At 42.0% G+C, this 23,607-nt stretch overlaps 3 protein-coding genes across 7 annotated transcripts in view; all 3 read left to right on the top strand.

Moving 5' to 3' along the window:
• Positions 1 to 23,607, top strand: part of LOC133393520 (uncharacterized) — a 233,526-nt gene that overhangs the window by 181,539 nt on the left and 28,380 nt on the right. For all 5 annotated transcript variants that reach the window (XM_061658756.1, XM_061658752.1, XM_061658753.1 and 2 more), the window contains 2 exons: positions 345 to 522; positions 19,381 to 19,517. In XM_061658756.1, coding sequence (XP_061514740.1) covers positions 345 to 522; positions 19,381 to 19,517 — 315 coding nt within the window. The remainder of the gene's footprint in view (positions 1 to 344; positions 523 to 19,380; positions 19,518 to 23,607) is intronic.
• LOC133393995 (uncharacterized) lies at positions 6,826 to 9,611 on the top strand. Its single transcript, XM_061662031.1, has 2 exons — positions 6,826 to 9,526; positions 9,600 to 9,611. The coding sequence occupies exons 1-2, from the start codon at positions 7,250 to 7,252 to the stop codon at positions 9,609 to 9,611; spliced, it is 2,289 nt and encodes a 762-aa protein (XP_061518015.1). The 5' UTR covers positions 6,826 to 7,249.
• On the top strand, positions 9,328 to 17,613 carry LOC133393473 (uncharacterized). Its single transcript, XM_061658611.1, has 2 exons — positions 9,328 to 9,535; positions 9,603 to 17,613. Exon 2 carries the CDS (start codon positions 10,103 to 10,105, stop codon positions 11,339 to 11,341), a length of 1,239 nt encoding a protein of 412 aa, XP_061514595.1. The 5' UTR covers positions 9,328 to 9,535; positions 9,603 to 10,102; the 3' UTR covers positions 11,342 to 17,613.

Here is a 23,607-nt window from a genome sequence, read left to right as displayed (position 1 = left end):
TCGGTTTCGGCGGAAAGCGAGCTACAAACCGAGCTCAAAAACTGCTCGATTTTGTTTTGCGGGAGAACTAACCGTACAGAATAATTGCAACCAAGCAAGTGAACGTAAACCGAAACCCTCTGCAACCTTCTGTCTGTCATCAACTGAAGGAGCAATTTCGCCAATTCCAAAGCACACAGCGGTCTTCAGCGAGCTGATCCATTCTGTAACAATCGCAAACGAATATAATAAACCGAGAAATAACGGAACGAATCTCAAATTTATAACTCGCTTCTCTCTTTCTCCCTTTCTTTTTCTAACTGTTTTATGAAACGTAATATTGCTACTACGTTGGACTCATGCAGCTCCTGAAGTAGCCATCGTAGACGAAGAAGGTGTGCCATTATACGATAAGTACTACGAAGTTGGATCGACGATAAAACTGATGTGCAAAATTCGACACATCTCGATGTTACGGTCTGTCGTTTATTGGATACACAACGAAAACACTCTTAATCATGATACAACACGAGGTGGTATCAGGTAAGCCTCATATTTTTCTCCTTTTGAATGTTTCAGTACATACCAACCACTGCTTTTACTTACTCTATATTTTCATCATCTAGAAGTCACGTCGATTGTTTACGATCAGTGGATCAGATTTCGGCTATAATTCGTACACACGCAAAATTGTTCATTTATGGTTTGCTACTTTAATCAATTGCAAGCAGCTGTACATGCAAACAGCTTACATTAACGAACAGAATCGATGGTCCCATGCAAGGTGGATTTAAAAATATCAGGTGGTGGAATCTAGAGTATTTTGACAATTCGTCCCTTGACGTAAGGTCCCCAGGGTTCAAACATTGTTTACATTTTTTTAAATGATTCATTTAATTTTTCTACAACTTTTTCTCGATGAAATATTCTTTAAAAATATATGTTGGGCTTTTCGAGTTCATATTTAACATTAAAACATAGATTTAAGTGTGTTATTTTGTGTTATTCCGTAAAATTATTCTATAATTCATTGTGTTTTCGACATTTTTGAGGATAAAAACTAAGAAATTACTTTTTTCAATTGTCGCATTAATTCTTCATTATATACGAGTCGTATGGACAATTTACATAAGATTAGAACTCATACTCACATGATTTTACATTTCGTGCATAAACAAATCATCAAATCTTTTGTTAATATATCTCATTTTTTCGATAAAATCAATAGAAACACAAACATGCACGTAGTAACAAAGAAATCTTTTCTATTTGCTATGCTTTGTGTGCGGAAACCATTGTTTAACGGTTTTAAAACGACGTAAAGTCCCTCAACTATGGCGACCCCCCAAAGGCCCTTATCCACCACCTGATATAATTAATCCACCTTGGTCCCATGGAATGGGTCAATCATGAGTATCATCAGAAAACTGTTCTCGCGAAATGGTCGTAATGGTGGTAACAATACCAGTAAACCACCATTCCAATTCAACAGATTTTGATGAGTTCCAACACTTAAGAAAATGACAAAGCCGACAGTTAGAACATAAGAAGACTATAATGTATTTGTTTTACATATTTTACGTATACAGTGCCTACCATAACTATATGGATAATTGTTTTCACAGAGGAGATAAAATGAACTGTGCAGATTACAGCAATTATCCGCAGTACGCGATACTCGATATACGCGATTTCGCAGTACGCGATTCCTCTAAATTTGACAGCTCCATGTGTTTTTGGAAAATATTTTAATTCTTTGAATTATTTTATACTCTTTTTGAATTTCCTTAATGTTCTTAAAGCATTTTGCATAAAATTTCTGCAAAAAATACCTGTTTTAAAAAAAAACTTAAATGCAAAACTCTGTGTAGATATTTTTTAACCCTCAAACCAGTAGTGTAAACTATTCGCGCTGTATGTGTTTATCTCTATCTGACAAAAAAGCTCTGGCACGCGACCGTGTTGGCGCAAAAATGATAATGGCCGAAAAATTGCTCACATCCACGTTCTCTTCCACCCCTCCTTTTCATTTTCCCATCCTTTCACCTCGCTTTATAATTATTGGTTCTTGCTCTCTAGCTACATTGAGCGAGAGGGTGAGAAGTTTTCGATCGCGTTGCGCAGCGGGATAAAATGACAAAATTCAGGTGTTACATGTAACTGTGCCGACAAACCGCGTGCCTCTTTTATGGCACACGCAAACCAAAACAAACATATAATGACAGGAGATAGGTGTAAACATCTCGGCTGTCAAAGTCAATGTACGAAAATTCGGATATCGGGAAAAGGGCAACGTTCGCTGCGTAACGCGATGGCGCAACGGCCATCGCGGGAAGAAAGGGGCTTAAATAGACCGAGCGCAGGATAATCGGCCTCTTTCAAATATTAGCGAACGACAAGACAGCGTTTTTAAAACTACAGTGACTAATTGCATTCGGTCGAGCCGGTGTTTAATAAAGCAAATTGTACGTTGGTGAAAACGGTCGTTATTTTTTCATTTTCGCTATCGTCGAAGAGCCGACGAAGTTGCTTTCGCAACACAGTTGTTTAGTATGCTACAATTTGCACTGTTACACCTGCTCTCGGGGTGCTATAATTATAACTGCTAAAAATAGGGGTGAAAAAACTACCAAGGCACGCAAGCTCTTTACCCGGCATGCCATTGACAGCGATTTGCGAGGGCGCGCGAGGGCTCGCACTCCATACAAGCTCACCGCCCAAGAGCCCTCACATTAAAGAGTTCATATTTGCAAAATAAAATGTCAAAATTCAGGTGTTTAGTATGCTACAAATCAAACTGTTATACCTGCTCTCGGGGTGCTATAATTATAACTGCTAAAACAAGGGGGGAACCCGCCATGCAATTGACAGCGATTTGCGAGGGCGCGCGAGGGCTCGCATGCCATACAAGTTCACCATCCCAAAGCCCTCGCATTAAAGAGCTTGCGAGCCTAGGCAATTTTTTCGCCGCTAGTTTTAGCAGTTATAATTATAGCACCCCGAGAGCAGGTATAACATTGCAAATTATAGCTTACTAAACACCTAAATTTATAGATTTTATTTTGAAGAAATCCACAAAAATTGAAACAGCGATCTTTTCGACAAATAACACAGCAAAACAATAATTAATGAATAAAAAATAAATATTTTAAAATATTTTTAAAATATCTTAAGATTTCGAGCAGATGATACCACCTGCAACCCTCGCAATGTTTGACGGGAAAAAACTACCAAGGCTCGCAAGCTCTTTAATGCGAGGGCTCTGGGGCGGTGAACTTGTATGGCGTGCGAGCCCTCGCGCGCCCTCGCAAATCGCTGTCAATTGCATGGCGGGATGGTTATCTTTTCGACGAATAACACAATAACAAAAATATTATTTATGAATAAAAAATAAAGATTGTTTAAAATACCAAAAGATTTCAAACAGATGATAGAACTCGCAACCCTCGCAATGTTTGAGGGTAATGTGAGGTCTCCCGCCATGCAATTGACAGCGATTTGTAATTATAGCACCCCAAGAGCAGGTATAATAGTCCAAATTGTAGCATACTAAACACCTGAATTTTGTCATTTTATTGTAAAAAATCCACATAAATTGAAATAGTGATCTTTTCGACAAATACTACCGCAAAAAAAAATCTATGAATAAAAATCAAATATTATTTAAAATACCATAAGATTTCGAGCAGATGATATCATTCGCAACCCTCGCAATGTTTGACGAGTTATCTTTTCGACGAATAACACGGCAAAAAATATAATTTAGGAATAAAAAATAAATATTGTTGAAAATACCATAAGATTTCAAGCAGATGATAGAACTCGCAACCCTCGCAATGTTTGACGGGCTCTGGGGCGGTGAACTTGTATAAGCGAAAGGCCACGGGAGTGACAAAATGCTGACAAATTTTTCAAAATGTGAGCTTTTGTCACTTTTTTGAGCTTTTGTCAAAATTTTGTAACCTGGAGCAGCCAGGAAAAAAAGTTGACAAAAGTTGGCAAAATTTGACGTTCGTGAAAAAGCGTAAACAAACAGCTACTTGGCGCAGTTGTGACCCATTGTTATGATAATAATGCTAAAATGCATGATTCTAATTGATTTATGTACCTAGTTAGTGCTTCTTAAACAAAATATCGATGATATTCAGATGTTGGAGCTTTTTGTCGCTCTTGTGTATGTTTTTGGTGCGGCCACGAGAAAAGCTCTTTTTTGCAGTTCACAAGCAATTTTGACAAAGTTGAAAAAATTTTCAACATTTTTTCAGCTCCGTGGCCACGCGCTTTATGGCGTGCGTGCCCTCGCGCTCCCTCGCAACTCCCTGTCAATTGCATGACGGGTATATAATAGTGATGGGCGGGTCGACCCGAACCTATCGGGTCGGAGTCATCCGTAAGTGACCCGGAGTCGTTCGGGTCGACCCGGAAGGTACAAGTAGGTTCAGTGGGTGCAACGACTCCGGTAGGTGCGAGAAAGTATAAGCAAATCCGACCCGTTGGTGCAGCGAGTTCGGGTCGGGTATTGAACCTACCTTGACTCGACCCGACCCGAACTCGCGGCACTAACGGGTCGGAGTCGCTTATGCTTTCTCGCACCTACTGATCTTTCGGGTCGACCCGATCTCGCTGCACCCTCGGGTCAAACTGAACCTACCATGGCCCGACCCGACCCGAACTCATTGCACCAACGGGTCGGAGTCGCTTAAGAAAATGCAAGAGAATGTACTAAATATAAACAACTTAAAAAAAACTACAAGAAACAAAAAGAGAGAAAAATGAAGCTAAAACGTGAGTGTTGTTTCACACTCAAAATAATAAATAAAATAAAATAATACATAATAATAAAATAATACATAATAATAAACTATTTGAGAGAGATTGATTGAATATCTTAATTTGGCTTTTGTTGTTCTAGTGAGCTCTTTATTTTACATTGAACATTACCATTATACAGATATTTCCTATGGTTCATATAAAATAATATAAAATTAGCTAAAACATGTAAAATTAATACAGGGATTTCCAGGCGTTCTCATAGCAGTGGGACACTTCATAGACCCTTTCTTGTGTGACATGAACTTAATGTAATGGGAATTGGAATCTATAGCACCCTTGTTGGACAAATCCAACAGGAATTTCCAAGGTGCCTGTCAAAAAAGAGTGCAATTACCATCATATGAAGTTCACTTCCAGTTGGAAAGAGTCAAGGAAGAGTTCCACAACTATGAGAACCCCTGAAAAACCCTGTAAAACAACAAAGCAACTAAGATATTAACATTTTAACTTGCTGACTATACTCATTGCGAATAAACATGCAACAAACCAATCAAAATTTGTGAAAGCTCCCTACGACACTTTACCAAATAAAAAACATAACAAGCTTTTCATTGATCAAAAAAAAAAAGCAAACCAAAAAGGACACATTCCTACTTCCCTCGGGTGCGCGCTTTTGCTTAAAGAGCCACACGAGACACTTGCCACTGTTTTAACGAACAGACGGACGGCAAGAGGACGTACAATTTACACAGCAAATGTTGTCTCTACACTCCAAAAACCAAGATGAACCTCCATCAAGCAAGATCGCAACAAACGGTGGAAATCCCCCCCGTCGCTTCAAGTGTGCTACAGTGTGCTAGAGAGAGCCTAGAGAACTGCCATCGAAAAATGCCATCGAAAATGATGCTTCAACATCTAAACCGAAACAACCGCACAGGCACAAAAAAATGAAGAAACCGGGCATTCTTGACCTTAGCAATAATGAGGAATTGATTTTGTTTTTTCATAAGAGATGTGGGAGTTCAGTATGCCTTACAAAAAAAAAGCTTTCCAAAAGACATTTTTAAGCGATGAAAATGAACTCAGCCAAAGGCATCAAGCTACGAATCTCCTCCATAACATATTGAACCAAATCAATCAGATCAGGCAAATGATGCAAAATAAGGCAAATTACACCTTCAATCGTGAATGAGGTGATAATTTTTGCGTTTGTTACCTTTTACGTGTGTGAATGAGCATGCTCCAAGTGCCAAACCACAAATGGGGTACATAATTTACCACCCAACAACGGAATGATCCCAACAGAGAGAGAAGGAGCACTCCACGGTGGCCGAAATGATTTACATTACGATTCGCCGTACAGGAAAAAGGGCAGAACGAGAATCGTGTAAGCGGCACCAACGGGTCGGAGTCGCTTATGCTTTCTCGCACCTACTGATCTTTCGGGTCGACCCGATCTCGCTGCACCCTCGGGTCAAACTGAACCTACCATGGCCCGACCCGACCCGAACTCATTGCACCAACGGGTCGGAGTCGCTTATGCTTTCTCGCACCTACTGATCTTTCGGGTCGACCTGAACTCGCTGCACCCTCGGGTCAAACTGAACCTACCATGGCCCGACCCGACCCGAACTCGTTGCACCGACGGGTCGGAGTCGCTTATGCTTTCTCGCACCTACTGATCTTTTGGGTCGACCCGAACTCGTTGCACCCGCGGGTCGGATTTGATTCCGACTCCGACCTAGCGCACCCGTTGCACCCACGGGACGGAATCGATTCCGGCTGGCTCTTACCCGACTTGTCTAGTATCCGACTCGTCGTCTAGACTAGTCTAGTACCCGACTAGTATATAACCAACGGCGGATGAACCAGCGGCGGATCATGAACCAGCGGCGAATCTAACGGTAGGCGAACTAGGCGGTCGCCGAAGACTACTCTGTCGTATGTCGTATGTCTACAAGTGGACAGAGTATTAGCGACAAGGGCCCCCAGAAAGATGGTCGTTAGGGCTCCGTGGCTGGAGAACCATATGCACCTCCCCCCACCCCCTTGGATATAGACCCCCCCCATATAGACCGCTTGGATATAGATAGGAAATAATATTGGTAAACATCGATCTGTCAACAGCAGATCGACCTAACTCCCACTTTACCCGTCAGATGGCGCACTAGATGCACCGAAAGGGACGACAGGGTTAGCTTGTGCGACAACTAGTTCTCCCAGAATAGGACCAATCACGAAGCGGTTCAACTAGGGTCAAGTTCGCACAGCTGATCGAGAACAGGGCGCCATCGCTAAACGCAAAGTTAGTTGCAAATTAGATCACGGAAAGAAAGCACCAATTTTAAAACTGCTTGAAATTTGCTTGAAATCTGCGTGAATAAACAACAGTTTGTAAAATTATCTTTACCGTTTGCGACTCACTTAATCGAGTGCTACACACGTAGCAACATTTTAAAATTGCTCAGCTCTATTCCGTGTGAATATTTGAGACACGATGAGTAAACGCGGGTTTGATTGTGGTGGCTGCGAGCGGCATAATACCGTAGACGACATGGTGCTGTGCGATAGTTGTGAAAAGTGGTACCACTACGGATGTGCTGGCGTCACCGCGGAAGTCAAATTCCAGGAGTGGCGATGTGACGTGAAAGTGGCAAAGAGCGAAGCGAGGGGAACGGGCCAGCCTAAGCCTGCGAAGGAAGCCATCGCGAAACCGGGGAAGCCTGCTGGAAGCTGCAAAGGCAACGAGACCAAGTACGCAGCACCAAGCGAGGGCGAGACCTCGGGGCGTACAGCATCCGCGGAAACGCTGCAGCCTACGACGTCCCAAGCTGCTAGACCACCCAGCGCGAAATCGTCGAAAGCGCCTTCGCGCAATTCAAGCGCGGCGTTAGAACGTCTTGCAAAAGTGCAAGAGTTAGAAAGAGAGATGGCCGTCAAGGAGTTTGAGCTCAAAATGGTGAGCCTGAAACTCGAGCAGGAGAAACTCCGTTTCCAGTTCGAGGAAGAAGCAGAACGCGGATCCCACCGATCATTCGCGAGTAATTCGTTGAAAACGGAGGAGTGGGTACGCGACCAACAGCAGCTGCATCAGCAGCAGCATGAACAGCAGCATCAGTTGCATCAGCAGCAACAGCAGCAACAGCAGCATGAGCCGCTGCATCAGCAACAACTGCATCAGCTGCAACAGCAGCAACGGCAATATAACCCCGCTGCACGTACCAGTGAAGTGGTTGTACCCGCGTTAGTGGAAACAGTGACCGTCAACCCTACGACAGTGGCAGCCGTTGCGGAAACAAGAAGAAGAGGCCTTACAGAGGACCAGGTGGTGGCGAGGCAGATCTACCCCAAAAAACTGCCCACCTTTAGAGGATCGACGAAGGAGTGGCTCGTATTCATAAGCTGCAACAAAGACTCGACGGAAGCCTGCGGATTCACGGATCGAGAAAATATAATCCGTCTCGAAGAGTGTCTGCAAGGTCCCGCACGTGACGCAGTTTTGTCTAAGCTGAACACTCCCAAAGCAGCGCCTCTAGTAATCAAAACCCTAGAGCGCTTGTATGGTCGACCGGCGCTGATTGTGAAGGAGCTGCTGAACCAAGCGCGACAGTCAGAAGCTCCCAAACCAGAGCACCTGGAGTCGCTCATCACTTATGGGATGGCAGTGCAGCAGTTATGTGACCAACTGGTGACGGCGGATCAGGAAGATCACCTGAACAACCCCATGCTGCTGGAAGAGTTAGCAGAAAAGCTGCCGGCGTCAAGGAGACTAGAGTGGGTACGCTACAAGAGCCGGGTTACACGACCAAATCTAAAGGACTTTGGTGAGTTTATCGATCGGCTTTTAGATGAGGCTTGTGAGGCCTGCAAATATGTTCCCCCAGACAAAACCCAGCAGAGACACAACTCCGGGCGACCTCCTCACACCTTCGGCCGCTATCCGGTTAACGTACACTCACAACCAAGAGTAACAGTAATGGGTAGCGGGTGCCCAATATGTAGCGACCAGCACCATGTACGATTTTGCGAAACCTTCAGGACAATGACTGTGCAATGTCGACGGCAGGCAGTAAAAGAGAAAGCTTTGTGCGAAATTTGTCTGAACGCTCACGGATCCAAGCGGTGCTTGTCGAGAATCCGATGCGACATCGCTGGCAGCGGAGCGCGACACAATACGCTACTACACGAAACAGTCCGACCTGAAGTAGCGCAATGTATGACGCATAATACAGTGACGAGATCATCAGAATTACTATTTCGTGTCGTGCCCGTTACGATTTACTATGGGCAAAAGAGCGTCGAGACCCTGGCATTCCTCGACGATGGATCATCGGTAACTTTGGTGGAAACTGATCTGGCACGTAGCCTCGGTGTCATCGGGATGCCAGAGCCGCTGGAGATGAGCTGGACTTCAGACATAACGAGGGTGGAATCTAGCTCGATGCGGATAAGCTTGGAAATTTCGGCGAGAGGCGACAGCAGACGCTACGAGCTTTCCAACGCTCGTACCGTCCAAAAGCTAAGTTTGCCGCCTCAAGAACTCATCTTCTCTTCACTAACCACAAACTTTGCTCACTTTCAGGGACTGTCTGTTCGGCCGTACCTGAAAGAGGAGCCGAAGTTGCTGATCGGATTACAACACATCAACCTGCTGGCACCGCTGGAGACGCGAATAGGCGGCCCTGGGGAACCAATTGCCGTTAGGAGTCCATTGGGCTGGGCTATTTACGGACCCTGCAACAACAACCAGAGCAACAACACGATGCACCACACTGTTAGAGAAGTAATGCCCGAAAACAGCGACCAAGAGCTTAACCAAATTCTAAAAAACTATTTCACGTTGGAAGAAGTTGGCATAAGCAGCTTGCTACCTGAAGATCCAGAACTAGCGCGAGCAAAATCCATGCTACACAACACCACCGTACGAGATGGAGATAGATATACGACTGGCCTGCTTTGGAAGAGTGATGACGTCAACTTTCCAAACAGCTTTCCTATGGCTCTCAAGCGATTACAATCGCTGGAACGGAAACTTAGGAAAGATTCAGAACTAAAGCGAGATGTTCATCAACAGATTCAACACTATATAGAAAAGGGATACGCACACAAAGCCACTCAAAAGGAGTTATAAGAAACCGATCCTAAGCGCACGTGGTACCTGCCCTTAAACGTAGTATAACACCCAAGAAAGCCGGACAAAAAACGCCTCGTATGGGATGCGGCAGCCAAAGTGAATGGTGTCTCGCTAAACACATTCCTTTTAAAAGGACCAGATCTATTAGTAACACTCCCGGGAGTGCTAAGTAAATTTCGAGAACGTCAAGTAGCCTTTGGAGGAGATGTGGAAAAAATGTTCCACCAAATACGGATTCGTAAAGAAGATACTCATGCACAAAGATTTCTATTCCGTTCTGACGAAAACGAACCGCCAACTATTTATATAATGGATGTCGCGACATTTGGCGCATCCTGTTCGCCATGTTCTGCACAATACATAATGCACCGAAATGCACAAGAAAACGAGCTAGAATTTCCTGAAGCCGCCAATGCCATACAAAATAAAACATACATGGATGACTATTTTGATAGTTGCAATACAGAAGCAGAAGCAATAGATCGAGCCCGACAAGTAAGAGAAATTCACTCTCGGGCTGGTGTTAATATGCGAAATTGGGTGAGCAATCGTGAATCCGTCCTGAAAGGCATGGGAGAGTCATCCGACAAACCCGTAACGATCGTGGAACGCGATAGTGTGGAAAAACCCTTAAGAGTATTAGGCATGGTTTGGGACCCTTCGAATGATGTATTCAAGTATACTTCTAACTGGCGCAAAGACCTAATCCCCTACGTGCTCAAAAAGCAACGTCCCACTAAGCGTATAGCTCTAAGCGTCGTCATGAGTCTGTTCGATCCACTAGGACTGCTCGGTCCTGTTCTTATTCACGGGCGCATTCTCATGCAAGACCTATGGCGAAATAATCTGGACTGGGACTCGAAGATGGGTGACACAGAGTTTGAAAAGTGGCTGCTTTGGATTGATTTGCTTCCAATCATAAATAAGCTGGAAATACCCCGATGCTATTTTGACAATATAAACCCACAAGCATACAGATCCCTCCAATTACACGTCTTCACGGATGCTAGTGAGGTGGCATACGGTTGCGCGGCTTATTTCCGCATAACAGAAAATAATGAAGTTCGTTGCTCCTTGGTAATGGCAAGGTGCAAGGTGGCACCACTGAAACATCTAACAATTCCCCAAATGGAATTACAAGCCGCACTATTAGGTGCGAGGCTAATGCGTTGCGTGGTGGAAAATCACACGCTTCCTATAAGTGAGATATATATTCACACTGATTCTGAGGTGGTACTATCCTGGATCACCTCTCAACCGAGAGAATTTAAGCAATTTATGGCATGCAGAATAGGAGAAATACTTTCCTTAACAGATCCAAGCATGTGGAGGCACGTACCGACCAAAGAAAATCCTGCTGACGGCCTAACAAAATGGAATCAAGATACGATTCTTTCTGCCCAAAGCAGATGGTACAAGGGTCCAGCGTTCCTATACCAAACGAAAGATGAATGACCAACACAAAAAATAATAGAAAAGACTAATGAGTCTCGAAAGGCCATACACACGCTCATCGAAATGCCTTCCCAATTGTTAATAGAAACAGAACGTTTCTCGAAATGGACGGTTCTTCTTCGAACAGTTGCATCAATTTGCCGTTTTGGAAGCAACTGTCGTCGCAAGAAAAATGGTCTCCCTATTGAAGCTTTAAAAGCCACCGAACGGCAAGTGAAACTATTAAAATGCCCTAATAAGTACATAGACAGGCCATTAAAAAAGGAAGAATATGAAAAGGCTGAAAACTTCCTATGGTGTCTAGCGCAACGGGACCAATACAGTGAAGAAATCAATAAGTTACGAGAAGATCATCCTATCAATCGTAAAAGCGATCTATACAAACTATCACCTTTCGTTGATGAAACTGGTGTGCTTAGAATAGACGGTCGTACCGCAAATGCCACACAGCTTAATTACAACACGCGATACCCGATTATATTGCCAAACCAACACCAAGTAACAAAACTAATAATCCATGACTATCATTGCAAACTAAACCACGCAAATCGAGAAACGGTTGTTAATGAGATACGACAGAAATATTACGTGCCACACCTCAGAGCCGCGGTTGATAGAAGCATGAAGAACTGCCAAGCCTGCAACATAAAAAAATGTAAGCTATCCTGTCCAAAAATGGCACCCTTACCGAATGCAAGGCTGGCTGCCTATGCACATCCCTTCAGCTATGTGGGAATCGATTATTTGGGTCCATTGGACGTAGCCGTCGGTAGACGCAGTGAAAAACGATATGTGGCAGTATTCACGTGCCTCGTTACAAGAGCTGTACATTTGGAAGTAGCGTTCACTTTATCAACGGAATCATGCATAATGGCCATAAGAAGATTCATTGCTCGAAGAGGACCACCGGTTGAGATATTTTCTGATAACGGCACCAATTTCGTAGGCGCAAGCAACATTCTAAAATAAGAAATCGAAACGATTAACTACGAGTGCGCGAACACATTCACTGATACAAATACCAGTTGGCGATTCAATCCACCATCCGCACCACACATGGGTGGTGTATGGGAACGTATGGTACGAAGTGTAAAGGAATCAATGACGGCTTTGGATGATGGACGAAAGTTGAAAGATGAACTCTTGTTGACGATACTGGCTGACGCGGAGAAACTCATCATCTCACGGCCTTTGGTTTATATGCCACACACTCCTGATGACCCGGAAGCTCTGACACCGAACCACTTTCTGCTTGGACGATCCTCGGGTTTGAAAGAAACAATGATGACCGGCCCAAATCTCGCTGAAACACTACGAAGCAGCTACAAACGTACCCGATATCTAGCGATCGAATTATGGGATCGATGGATTAAAGAGTATTTTCCATCATTGAACCTGAGGTCGAAGTGGCAGGACGACAATTCCCCGTTACGTGAGGGAAACTTAGTATTTATTGCCGAAGGCCAGAGACGCGATTGGATAAGGGGAATAGTAGTGGAGGTACACGCAGGTAGTGACGGAAGAATCAGGGAAGCAATGGTACGCACTGCTACCGGCAAGACAATTAGGCGACCAGCGATAAAATTTGCTATTCTACCTACGGAAGTGGACCGCGACTCGGACTAGACATATCGTGCAGTATTAATATAGTTAATCCTGCTACGCTAAGGATTCACGGGGTGGGGTGTTGGCACGATATAGACCGCATGGATATAGATAGGAAATAATATTGGTAAACATCGATCTGTCAACAGCAGATCGACCTAACTCCCACTTTACCCGTCAGATGGCGCACTAGATGCACCGAAAGGGACGACAGGGTTAGCTTGTGCGACAACTAGTTCTCCCAGAATAGGACCAATCACGAAGCGGTTCAACTAGGGTCAAGTTCGCACAGCTGATCGAGAACAGGGCGCCATCGCTAAACGCAAAGTTAGTTGCAAATTAGATCACGGAAAGAAAGCACCAATTTTAAAACTGCTTGAAATTTGCTTGAAATCTGCGTGAATAAACAACAGTTTGTAAAATTATCTTTACCGTTTGCGACTCACTTAATCGAGTGCTACACACGTAGCAACAATAACAAACAAATACTTCAATCTAACTAGACAAACATATACTAGACAGCAAGCAATTTGTAACACAGCCAACACACGTAAAATGAAAGAATTAGGATGGGGAAACAAAAAGGGAGTCAAAGAACTGAAAGAAGAGGGGGCGAAGGGATTGAGGGGGAATATGAAAATCAAACATACCAGAGGCACTGTTGAAGCGATGCAGGGATCGAAAAAACGGATCATTGGTGCCATAAAGCGTTCTTCTCGACGGGATTTGAAGGAAATCGCGGCGTCGAAGAAAGCGAGCAGGCGCGTACAGCGGTATTCTGTTAAGAAGTGAAGGACAATCAATCTCGTTCCGAAGCAAACCACTGATAAGCAAAGCTTGAGAAGCAGAGCGACGATCATGCAGTGTCATCAATCCAAGCATACGGCATCGGACTTCATAAGGAGGAAGAAAGCACCCGATTGCCCTAAAAGACGCCTAATGGCAATACGGGTGAATCTGCGTTGAACACTTTCAACCCTTTCAATCCATACCGAGCTGACTGGGCACCACACAATGCTAGCATATTCTAAAATAGGGCGGACTAAGCTACAGAAAAGGGCTTTGAGGCATAAAGGGTCACGCACATCATTTGCCATAGCACAAATCATTCCTAGTACACTATTGGCATGGTTAATGGTACGCTCAATATGATGATTGAATGACAGCTTTGCATCAAGGTGAACCCCAAGATCACGAATGACATTAACACGATTTAATACAACAGAATTTAGTGAATAATTATGAGACAACACGTTTAAGCTCCGAGAGAAAGATATACAAGCACATTTATCGATACACAGGGAGAGAAAGTTAGCAGAACACCAAAAGGAGAAGGAGTCTAACAGACATTGAAGAGAGACACATGAATTAGAGTCAGTGATAGGACAAAATATTTTTAAATCATCTGCAAACATAAGGAAGGAATCGGATGGAAGAACAGAGCACACATCATTGACAAATAAAATAAAAAGTAAGGACTTAAGACACTACCCTGGGGTACATCCGACGAACAATGAAACTCATAAGAAAAACCGTCATTCAATTTAACACAGCAAAAACGATTCGATAGAAATGATTGTAGCCATTCAAGAAAGAAAGGAGAGAAGCCAAGTTTCTTGAATTTAGCAATGAGCAGAGAATGGGGGATTTTATCAAACGCAGCTTTGAAATCGGTATACACAGCATCAACCTGCATGCCAGAGTCCAGATTTAAGAGTGCTGAGGAAACAAATTCCATAAGATTAGTAGTGGTGGAGCGGCCAGCCATAAAGCCATGTTGATTTGGAATGATCCACGATTTCACCATTTCCATTAGAGGTAAACGAATAACAGATTCAAAGACTTTGCTGAACGCCGATAAAAAAGATATGCCACAATAATTAGAGACGCAACCACGATCACCCTTTTTAAAAACTGGCCTTATCCATGCTTGTTTCCAAATATTCGGAAAAGTAGCCGTAGACAAAGAAAGATTAAAAAGGAAAGAAACAGGAAGGGCTAGTGCTTCACGACAATGAAAGAGTAAAGCAGCAGGAATACCATCGGGACCCGGCACTGAGGATGGTTTAAGGTTACCTAACGCACGTAAAACAGAAGCATTGCTTACAGAAACAAATTCAACATTCAGGACATTGATAGGGGTGAATGAAAGACTGGCCTGAAAGCTTGCAGAGTTATTTAAACCATTTTCATAGACACTCGAGAAATGATCAGCAAAAAGCGAACGAATGTCATTCGGGCACGTAGCAAGCACATCACCAAGTGACATACTAGTAGGGAGGCCATTATTGTTTCTCATAGAGTTTATGTAATTCCAAAACGCTCGAGGGTTTGAAAGGAAGCGAGATTGAAGACGCAAAACATATAATTTATGGCGATATCTGTTATATGATCTGTAAGCGGATGCTGCATATTTCAATAACCTACGCGTGTACGGTGAACGCCAAGTCCGGTAAGCACGTGTAGCTCGATTTCGATCCCTAAGCAGAGAGCGCAGATAGCGGTCGGACCATGGAGGGGAAGGAGGTGGTCTGAAGAGAGGAGAACAGGAGTTTAAGGAAGTGATAAGGATAGCATTGAACTGTGTTACAGCCTCATTGATGGACGTACATTCAAACAAAAATGACCAATCAATAGAGGACAAAATTACACGCAGCCTAGCATAGTCAGCCTTCTTATAATTATAAATAGGACTAAGATTAACACTTTGCACAGAAACAGGTAAGTTGGCAGTGGATAGATATTCAATTTCAAAAACAAACGGAGGATGGTGGTCATCAATTTTTACAAGAGGAAGATCTGCCTCATAAACGGAACACGGCGTGAAGTTAAGAGAAAACAATAGTATAAGGTCAAGCACACGACCATTATGGTTTGGAATATTGTTTAGTTGACAAAATTCCATAACGTTGAATAAATCGACAAAAGGTCCATGACATAGCAACGCATTATGAGGTGTATAGTGCTGGAAAGGTGTCGTTAAATTAACAGAATTTATCCACTGCAGAGAAGATTGATTAAAATCACCAAGAAGAATAAGTTGATCCTTGTTACGCAAGCGGGCTTTGACATCGTGAACGCATTCTAAAAGTTTTTCAAACGTACGCATATCAGCTGCTAAGTAGGGTGGGACATAGATAACACCTATATGTATATATTAAAGCACTCATTTTTAATCACAACCCACACACACTCAAGCGGCGCGTCATTTACAGAAATAGGCGCTGATGCTAAACTGGTCGAAACAGCAATGAGAACACCGCCACCGCGAGTACTAGTATTAATGTTACGATCACAACGGTACACGATAAATTTATCACTACTAAAGAGCATACTATTGGGTAAAGAATCATCAGCCCAGGTTATAGTGAAAACAATCACATTAAAATCAGCAGCATCGGCCGCTAGCCTCAAATCAGTACATTTTGATCGTAACCCACGAGTGTTCTGATAGTAAATACTTAGCTATTCATTTGGTTCATTTGACAACGACGGTTGTCTGGCGTGATCACCACGGGTACGCTTAACAGGGGCAGGCAGGTTGTCTGGAGGCGACCGATCCGAAGGTTTACGAGAGGATCCAGTCGTTCTCGCAGGAATGAACACCGATGAAGACGATGACGGAATCGACGAGGTTGATTGAAGAGCAGGAAGCACGAAAGTAGGCTCGGAACAGGTGTCACTCAGTGGATGAGAGAGAGCCGAAGACAGAGAAGCACTCTGAGAAGGCATGCTGGCCAAGCGTGGTGTACTCAGAGAGCCGAAGTTAGATGGATAATTTACAGGAGCATCCAATCGGGCGACGATAGATTTAACTGTGTTAGTGTTGCTTGCACTATCGATATTTTTGGCCGACTCATCTGTAAGCGTGTCGTTCACTGACACTACAGGGAGAGGACGATTTTGGTAATCGATGAACTCTCGGAACACGAGAGACGGAGGCCAAGTACCCGGAGAGAGAGCTTCTTCGCGCTTGCTGGAAGGTACACCGACCTTAAATGATACGAATGACATCGTTTCGACGTTGGCGCCAAGTTTTACGAGACGACGCACCACAACGTCCGATGGAGCAAGCGCAAGTCGATTAGTCACCATGGTAATGACATGCTTATCCGTTACAGATGTGTCGAAGCGCGACATAAAAATCCACGACAATGACTGTGGCCTTGGAGCCACAAATACTGGATCATATGTACTCCCCGATCCCGTTCCTTGTTGCATTGCAGGCGCAGGAGGCACTGCCGGCCAGGGAGCCGGAGGGAGGTGACGAGATGGTAGATCGAGGGGTAGTGATGTTCGGAGAGGGCACCGTGCGTCTCTCTTATCATATGCAGAATCAAACGAGGCACGCTCACTAAATAGATCCTGCTTAAGACGGTGAAGCAGATCCGCTCTAATCGAGTTAATGGCGTTTCCTAGAGACGAGAAAATGCCATCCATTGAATTGACCAAGGCGGCCTCAATCTCCGGAAACAATACAGGCTTTTTCGATTTACGCAAGGCATCACATTGTTTGCATAGCCAGCACAGACCACAATCTGCGAACAATTCACTTAACGTGGATTCAGAGACACCGGCACAGTGAGCATGGAACAAACGGCCACACACCCCCGAACACGACAAGTGTAATGGATCACCATTTGGATTAATTGCCATAGAGCAAATTGCACAGATAGTCATTATGTAACACTGTTACACTGGAAAGTAGGCACACAACGAGTGATATCGCAAAGCAAATGTGTGCAAAAGTCACAAGCGATAAAATTTTGCCAGCCACAGGGCGATTAATCAAGCCGCGTTAAAACACTGGAATAATCAGGAGCGATCAAAAATCACGTCTGTGCGTCACCAAGCGGAGAGAGTGAGTGTTTTGGGAATTACAGGGACCTCAACTGGTCTTACTGCCTAGGACTCCCGATTCCTCTAATCCGCCACTGTCAAGAACACCTTCCTTTCTTTGACCGATGGATCATAACCTTCCGGAAGAAAACACATTTGGCAACAGTTTTGCACACACACGCGTTAGTGTGCGACCCCATGCGCAGACGACTCTGCATATCTGTGTAATCTACAACACACGAAAGCAAAATGTTGATGAAAATCAGCGTCGGGCTGAACGTGTTAAAGCAAATTACGGTTCTGCGCGTTGCACAGCAAACCCTCCAGCGTGAGCTAGCGATTACTTGGTATTTTTTACATTGCAGTATTTGAACTCATTGCGCTTTTTTGGTTTGATTTGTGAAAATTCAAATGCATCACGCGAGAAAGAGATAGCGCTATGGAGGGAAAAAGCACGGACGACGGCTGACAGCGATTGGCCGTCTGACGTACTAACACATTCAAACCTTTGGTAGCGCGAGTTAGCACATCGACATCAAACTGCTGATGCGGCGGGTTGAATAACTTGGGTATCGATATGCTGATCGATATATGCATATCGATACCGTTAGCCGACCGGTCACATTACCCGTCAAACATTGCGAGGGTTGCGAGTTCTATCATCTGCTTGAAATCTTATGGTATTTTCAATAATATTTATTTTTTATTCCTAAATTATATTTTTTGCCGTGTTATTCGTCGAAAAGATAACCACCCGTCAAACATTGCGAGGGTTGCGAATGATATCATCTGCTCGAAATCTTATGGTATTTTAAATAATCTTTGATTTTTATTCATGGATTTTTTTTTTTTTGCGGTAGTATTTGTCGAAAAGATCACTATTAAATTTTTTGTGGATTTTTACAATAAAATGACAAAATTCAGGTGTTTAGTATGCTACAATTTGGACTGTTATACCTGCTCTTGGGGTGCTATAATTATAACTGCTAAAACTAGGAGTGAAAAAACTACCAAGGCTCGCAAGCTCTTTAATGTGAGGGCTCTGGGGCGGTGAACTTGTATGGCGTGCGAGCCCTCGCGCGCCCTCGCAAATCGCTGTCAATTGCATGGCGGGTAAGCGTTGGTAACAATAATGGAAAATAAAGTTAGTTGGTTTCTAGCACTCGAAAGGTCCACTTCTTTCTAGAATCGAAGAAAGAAAAATAACTCGCGCTCAGGCGAGTGGTATGAGGTACGGGTAGCTCGACGAGCTGCTTGAGAAAGTTGCCGTAGGAGGGAAAAAGATGGCATAAGAAATGATTTCTTCCGTCACTTTGCCCAGCGGGTTACAAAAAGTGGTAGTAATGAGCGTCATAGCGGAATCGATCATTCCGTGCGGATCGGAACTTTATCGGTCAATGAACTGTCAAAATATGACCCAAGCAGCAAATTTTCTTGAACAAAACATGTATGATAAATTCAAATTCAAACACAATTCAATAGTTTGTATCACAATTTATAACAATTTTCTATATCAATCAATGTACGTATGCATAATATACGACATAGACATTTAAGACAAAATAATCTTATGAATTTTATGTTCTAAATTTCAGTGTTAAGACCAACTTAACGGATATTGGAGCCAATTCGACACTTTTTGTAGCTAAAGTTAAGCGACAGGACTCTGGCACCTATATGTGTTCCATTGGACCGAACCAACATTATTCTATTTCAGTGCATGTGCTCAACGGTAAGTATTCACTGGATTTTTCCTTACATATCCTGCCATTGCGGAGGATTTACTTCCTTCATAGACATTGGACCCTACCCAAGCGATTCAAAACGCTGAAAAGTTGCGAAAAGAGTAGCTCGTGAAGTAGCTTCTACTTCCCGTGCTACTTTGGTTGCTTAGAATCAGAAAAATGTAAAACATGTGGGTTCCAGGAAAGAGCAAAAAAATGAGTTCTTGAGTGTACACACACGCGACGACTCACGCTTACGTTCTGTTCTACGTCCCCCTCCTTCGAATTCTCTATACTTCTTTCTTGCCCCCTGTCGTAGCCGCAGCCCTTGTCATCGTTCTTCTAAACATTTTTAATACTTTATTTGCAATTTTCTGGAATATTATTTATTGTGACTTTCCTTCACTACGTCTGTCCAAAAACTGATCGCCTTTTCGCGTTTCGTTTCCATCCCGCCGCTCTCACATGCGATCTCACCGAGTCGCTCCTCTCTTGAAATAGCGCTTCTCTGTTGATCTCTTCTCACCGTTTGGTATCTCACCGTGCAATCTCTCACGTTCGCTTTTCGGCAAGCTGCGAATCTCTCAATTGTCGATAGGCTTCTCGTTCTACCGCTATTTCTCTCTTTATCTTTCCCTCTCGCGACCATTTCTATACTACGCTTTAGTGCTAATAATTCTTTTATTTTAAATTTAAGTTCTAAATTCTTATTCTTATTCTTATTCTTATTCTTATTCTTATTCTTATTCTTATTCTTATTCTTATTCTTATTCTTATTCTTATTCTTATTCTTATTCTTATTCTTATTCTTATTCTTATTCTTATTCTTATTCTTATTCTTATTCTTATTCTTATTCTTATTCTTATTCTTATTCTTATTCTTATTCTTATTCTTATTCTTATTCTTATTCTTATTCTTATTCTTATTCTTATTCTTATTCTTATTCTTATTCTTATTCTTATTCTTATTCTTATTCTTATTCTTATTCTTATTCTTATTCTTATTCTTATTCTTATTCTTATTCTTATTCTTATTCTTATTCTTATTCTTATTCTTATTCTTATTCTTATTCTTATTCTTATTCTTATTCTTATTCTTATTCTTATTCTTATTCTTATTCTTATTCTTATTCTTATTCTTATTCTTATTCTTATTCTTATTCTTATTCTTATTCTTATTCTTATTCTTATTCTTATTCTTATTCTTATTCTTATTCTTATTCTTATTCTTATTCTTATTCTTATTCTTATTCTTATTCTTATTCTTATTCTTATTCTTATTCTTATTCTTATTCTTATTCTTATTCTTATTCTTATTCTTATTCTTATTCTTATTCTTATTCTTATTCTTATTCTTATTCTTATTCTTATTCTTATTCTTATTCTTATTCTTATTCTTATTCTTATTCTTATTCTTATTATTATTCTTATTCTTATTATTATTCTTATTCTTATTCTTATTCTTATTCTTATTCTTATTCTTATTCTTATTCTTATTCTTATTCTTATTCTTATTCTTATTCTTATTCTTATTCTTATTCTTATTCTTATTCTTATTCTTATTCTTATTCTTATTCTTATTCTTATTCTTATTCTTATTCTTATTCTTATTCTTATTCTTATTCTTATTCTTATTCTTATTCTTATTCTTATTCTTATTCTTATTCTTATTCTTATTCTTATTCTTATTCTTATTCTTATTCTTATTCTTATTCTTATTCTTATTCTTATTCTTATTCTTATTCTTATTCTTATTCTTATTCTTATTCTTATTCTTATTCTTATTCTTATTCTTATTCTTATTCTTATTCTCTAAATTCGCCCCCTCTCCTACTCTAGCTATAAATTCGATATAAGAACATATCTTTTAGTTTTTCTGGCTTTCTCATCGCTCTTTGTGGTCGCTTAACTGGATTGTTCCTTGCCCTATCTTCCGAAAGATGTTCAGACTCATTTTCAGGATCCTTCGGAGTCGAAAATGATGTGCTATTAGGTCCTATCTCTTCTGATAACTGCGTACTTTGTGACGCTTTTTTACAATCCCCCACGTTGCGGGTATATTGAACTCCTCGATCGTTCTGAACAACAACCTTTGATCCTTCTCTAGCTAACACTGTGTATGGATCGGAAGAAAATGTACTATCGGTTTTGTTTTTCTTTGGAAATGAGAGTAGAATCTTGTCTCCTACAGTTATATCCGAATCCTTCGCTCCTCGACGAGTATCTGCATAAGCCTTGCTTACTAATTTGGAAAGAGTATCCTGCTCGCGTACGTCAGGTCTATCTAGCTCTCTTGTTACCTTAGATTCCCACAAACTTGGGAAGAATCCTCGATACCGCCATCCTAGCAATAATTCGAACGGTGTTACTCCCAGTCTGGAATGTGGTTTCATGGTATTATGTACATGAACGTAAGCACTAAGGGCGTCTTTCCAACTATTTCCATCTTGCTTGGCTCCAGCTAAACCTTTGATAATACCTTGATTCTGTCTTTCGACAGCCCCATTTGACTGAGGGTTTAGGGGTATTGACTTATTAATTATTAAAATACGCCTTTTTCCTCCCAGTATGTAATAAATTCATTGCTCTGAAAAGGAGGGCCATTGTCACTCTGAATGGTTAGTGGCAATCCCCATGTAAAGAAAATTCTATTCAGTGCTAAAATAGTAGTTTTTGCGTCTGTACAATGCGTTTCGCTAACGGGTAAGTATCTAGAATAGGTATCGACCACAACCAAAAACTCTCCAGCCCCGCAACCTGGTATGGATAGAAAATCTATTTGTAGTACTTGCCATGGTCCATCCGGCAAAGTGCGATTAGTCAAAGGCACTGGTGGATTTTTTCTTGCGATAACTAAGCATGTTGTGCAATTTTTCACAAACACCTCCACGTCCTTGCTTATGTTTGGCCACCAAAAATATTCCCTCATTATACGTTTCTTAGCGATTTCATCATGTGTCCTTGATGAGCTGTCAACATAATCTATGTTCTTAGTTTAGTTGGGGTACCACCAAAAATGAACTCATTAGCTTCGGAATCTGTACGGATGACGAATGTTTTACCCGTCAAATAGAACGTAAACCTTTCTACTCCCCACACTATCGCTAGCGCTTCTCGCTGTGTCTGTGGGTATCTCTGTTCTGTACTAGTTCATGCTTTTGAAGCACATGCTATTATCCGTGGCTTACTTTCCACATCGAACTGTACCAACACTGCACCAAGGCCCACGGGAGACGCGTCAACGTACAATTCAGTATCATCCTTGCAACTAAAATAACCTAACGTAGCTATAGATTTCAAAACTTCGTTTCTTTGAAAATTAAACTCGGATTCTTTTGCATCGGACCAATAAAAAATGTCAGATTTAGCTACTTCTCTCAAATACTTAGTTTTGTCCGCGCGCATGTAAATAAACCGTTCCGAGAAATTCATAAACCCCAAAAAACTTTTTACTTCGTTTACGGTTTCCGGACGACGGAAGTTCTGGACTGCCTTTAACTTTTCGTTTTCTACGCAAAATCCCTCATCTGATATAAGATAACCAACGAATTTAACTTTGTTTTTACCAAGCACATATTTGTTAGTATTAATGCGTACGTTATGTGCTCTAAGTTGACGAAGAACCGCTTTAAGATTTCTATCGTGTTCCTCTTTTGTATGCCCGTGTGTAATGCGTTTGGAGATTGTTACGGTCGCCATGTAATGCGATGATCGTACAACTGTACTTCGAGTACCGTCGCGGTAGGTCAGTGTTTCGCTGACATGAGCCGAGGTGGAATAAAACTTCGTTCGAGCGGACTTTTCGACACTTGATCGTCCAGGCGATCATAGAAACCTTTAGGAGGTTTCCCTTACTGGAAACGTTGGAGTTTAGAAGCCTTACCTTGGGAAGGGGGACATAACTAAACTCTTGAAATAAGTTGGAAGGCGAAGATTTATGGGCAGCGTAATGTCCTATCTTGACAGTCCGAACGAATCTGACTTGCCACGGTTGGAATTGCTTTTATTTATACTCAAATGAAGTTAAGGGTTTCGCACATTTGGTTCCGGGTTTTATGTTGGAAAGTTATTGTTTTTACTCAGCTAGTTAATTTGTCT

Source organism: Anopheles gambiae, chromosome 3, assembly GCF_943734735.2.
Source record: "Anopheles gambiae chromosome 3, idAnoGambNW_F1_1, whole genome shotgun sequence".
Classification (NCBI taxonomy): Eukaryota; Metazoa; Arthropoda; class Insecta; order Diptera; family Culicidae; genus Anopheles; species Anopheles gambiae.
The sequence above is the reverse complement of the archived record's forward strand: the minus strand, read 5'-3'. Positions and strand labels throughout refer to the sequence as shown.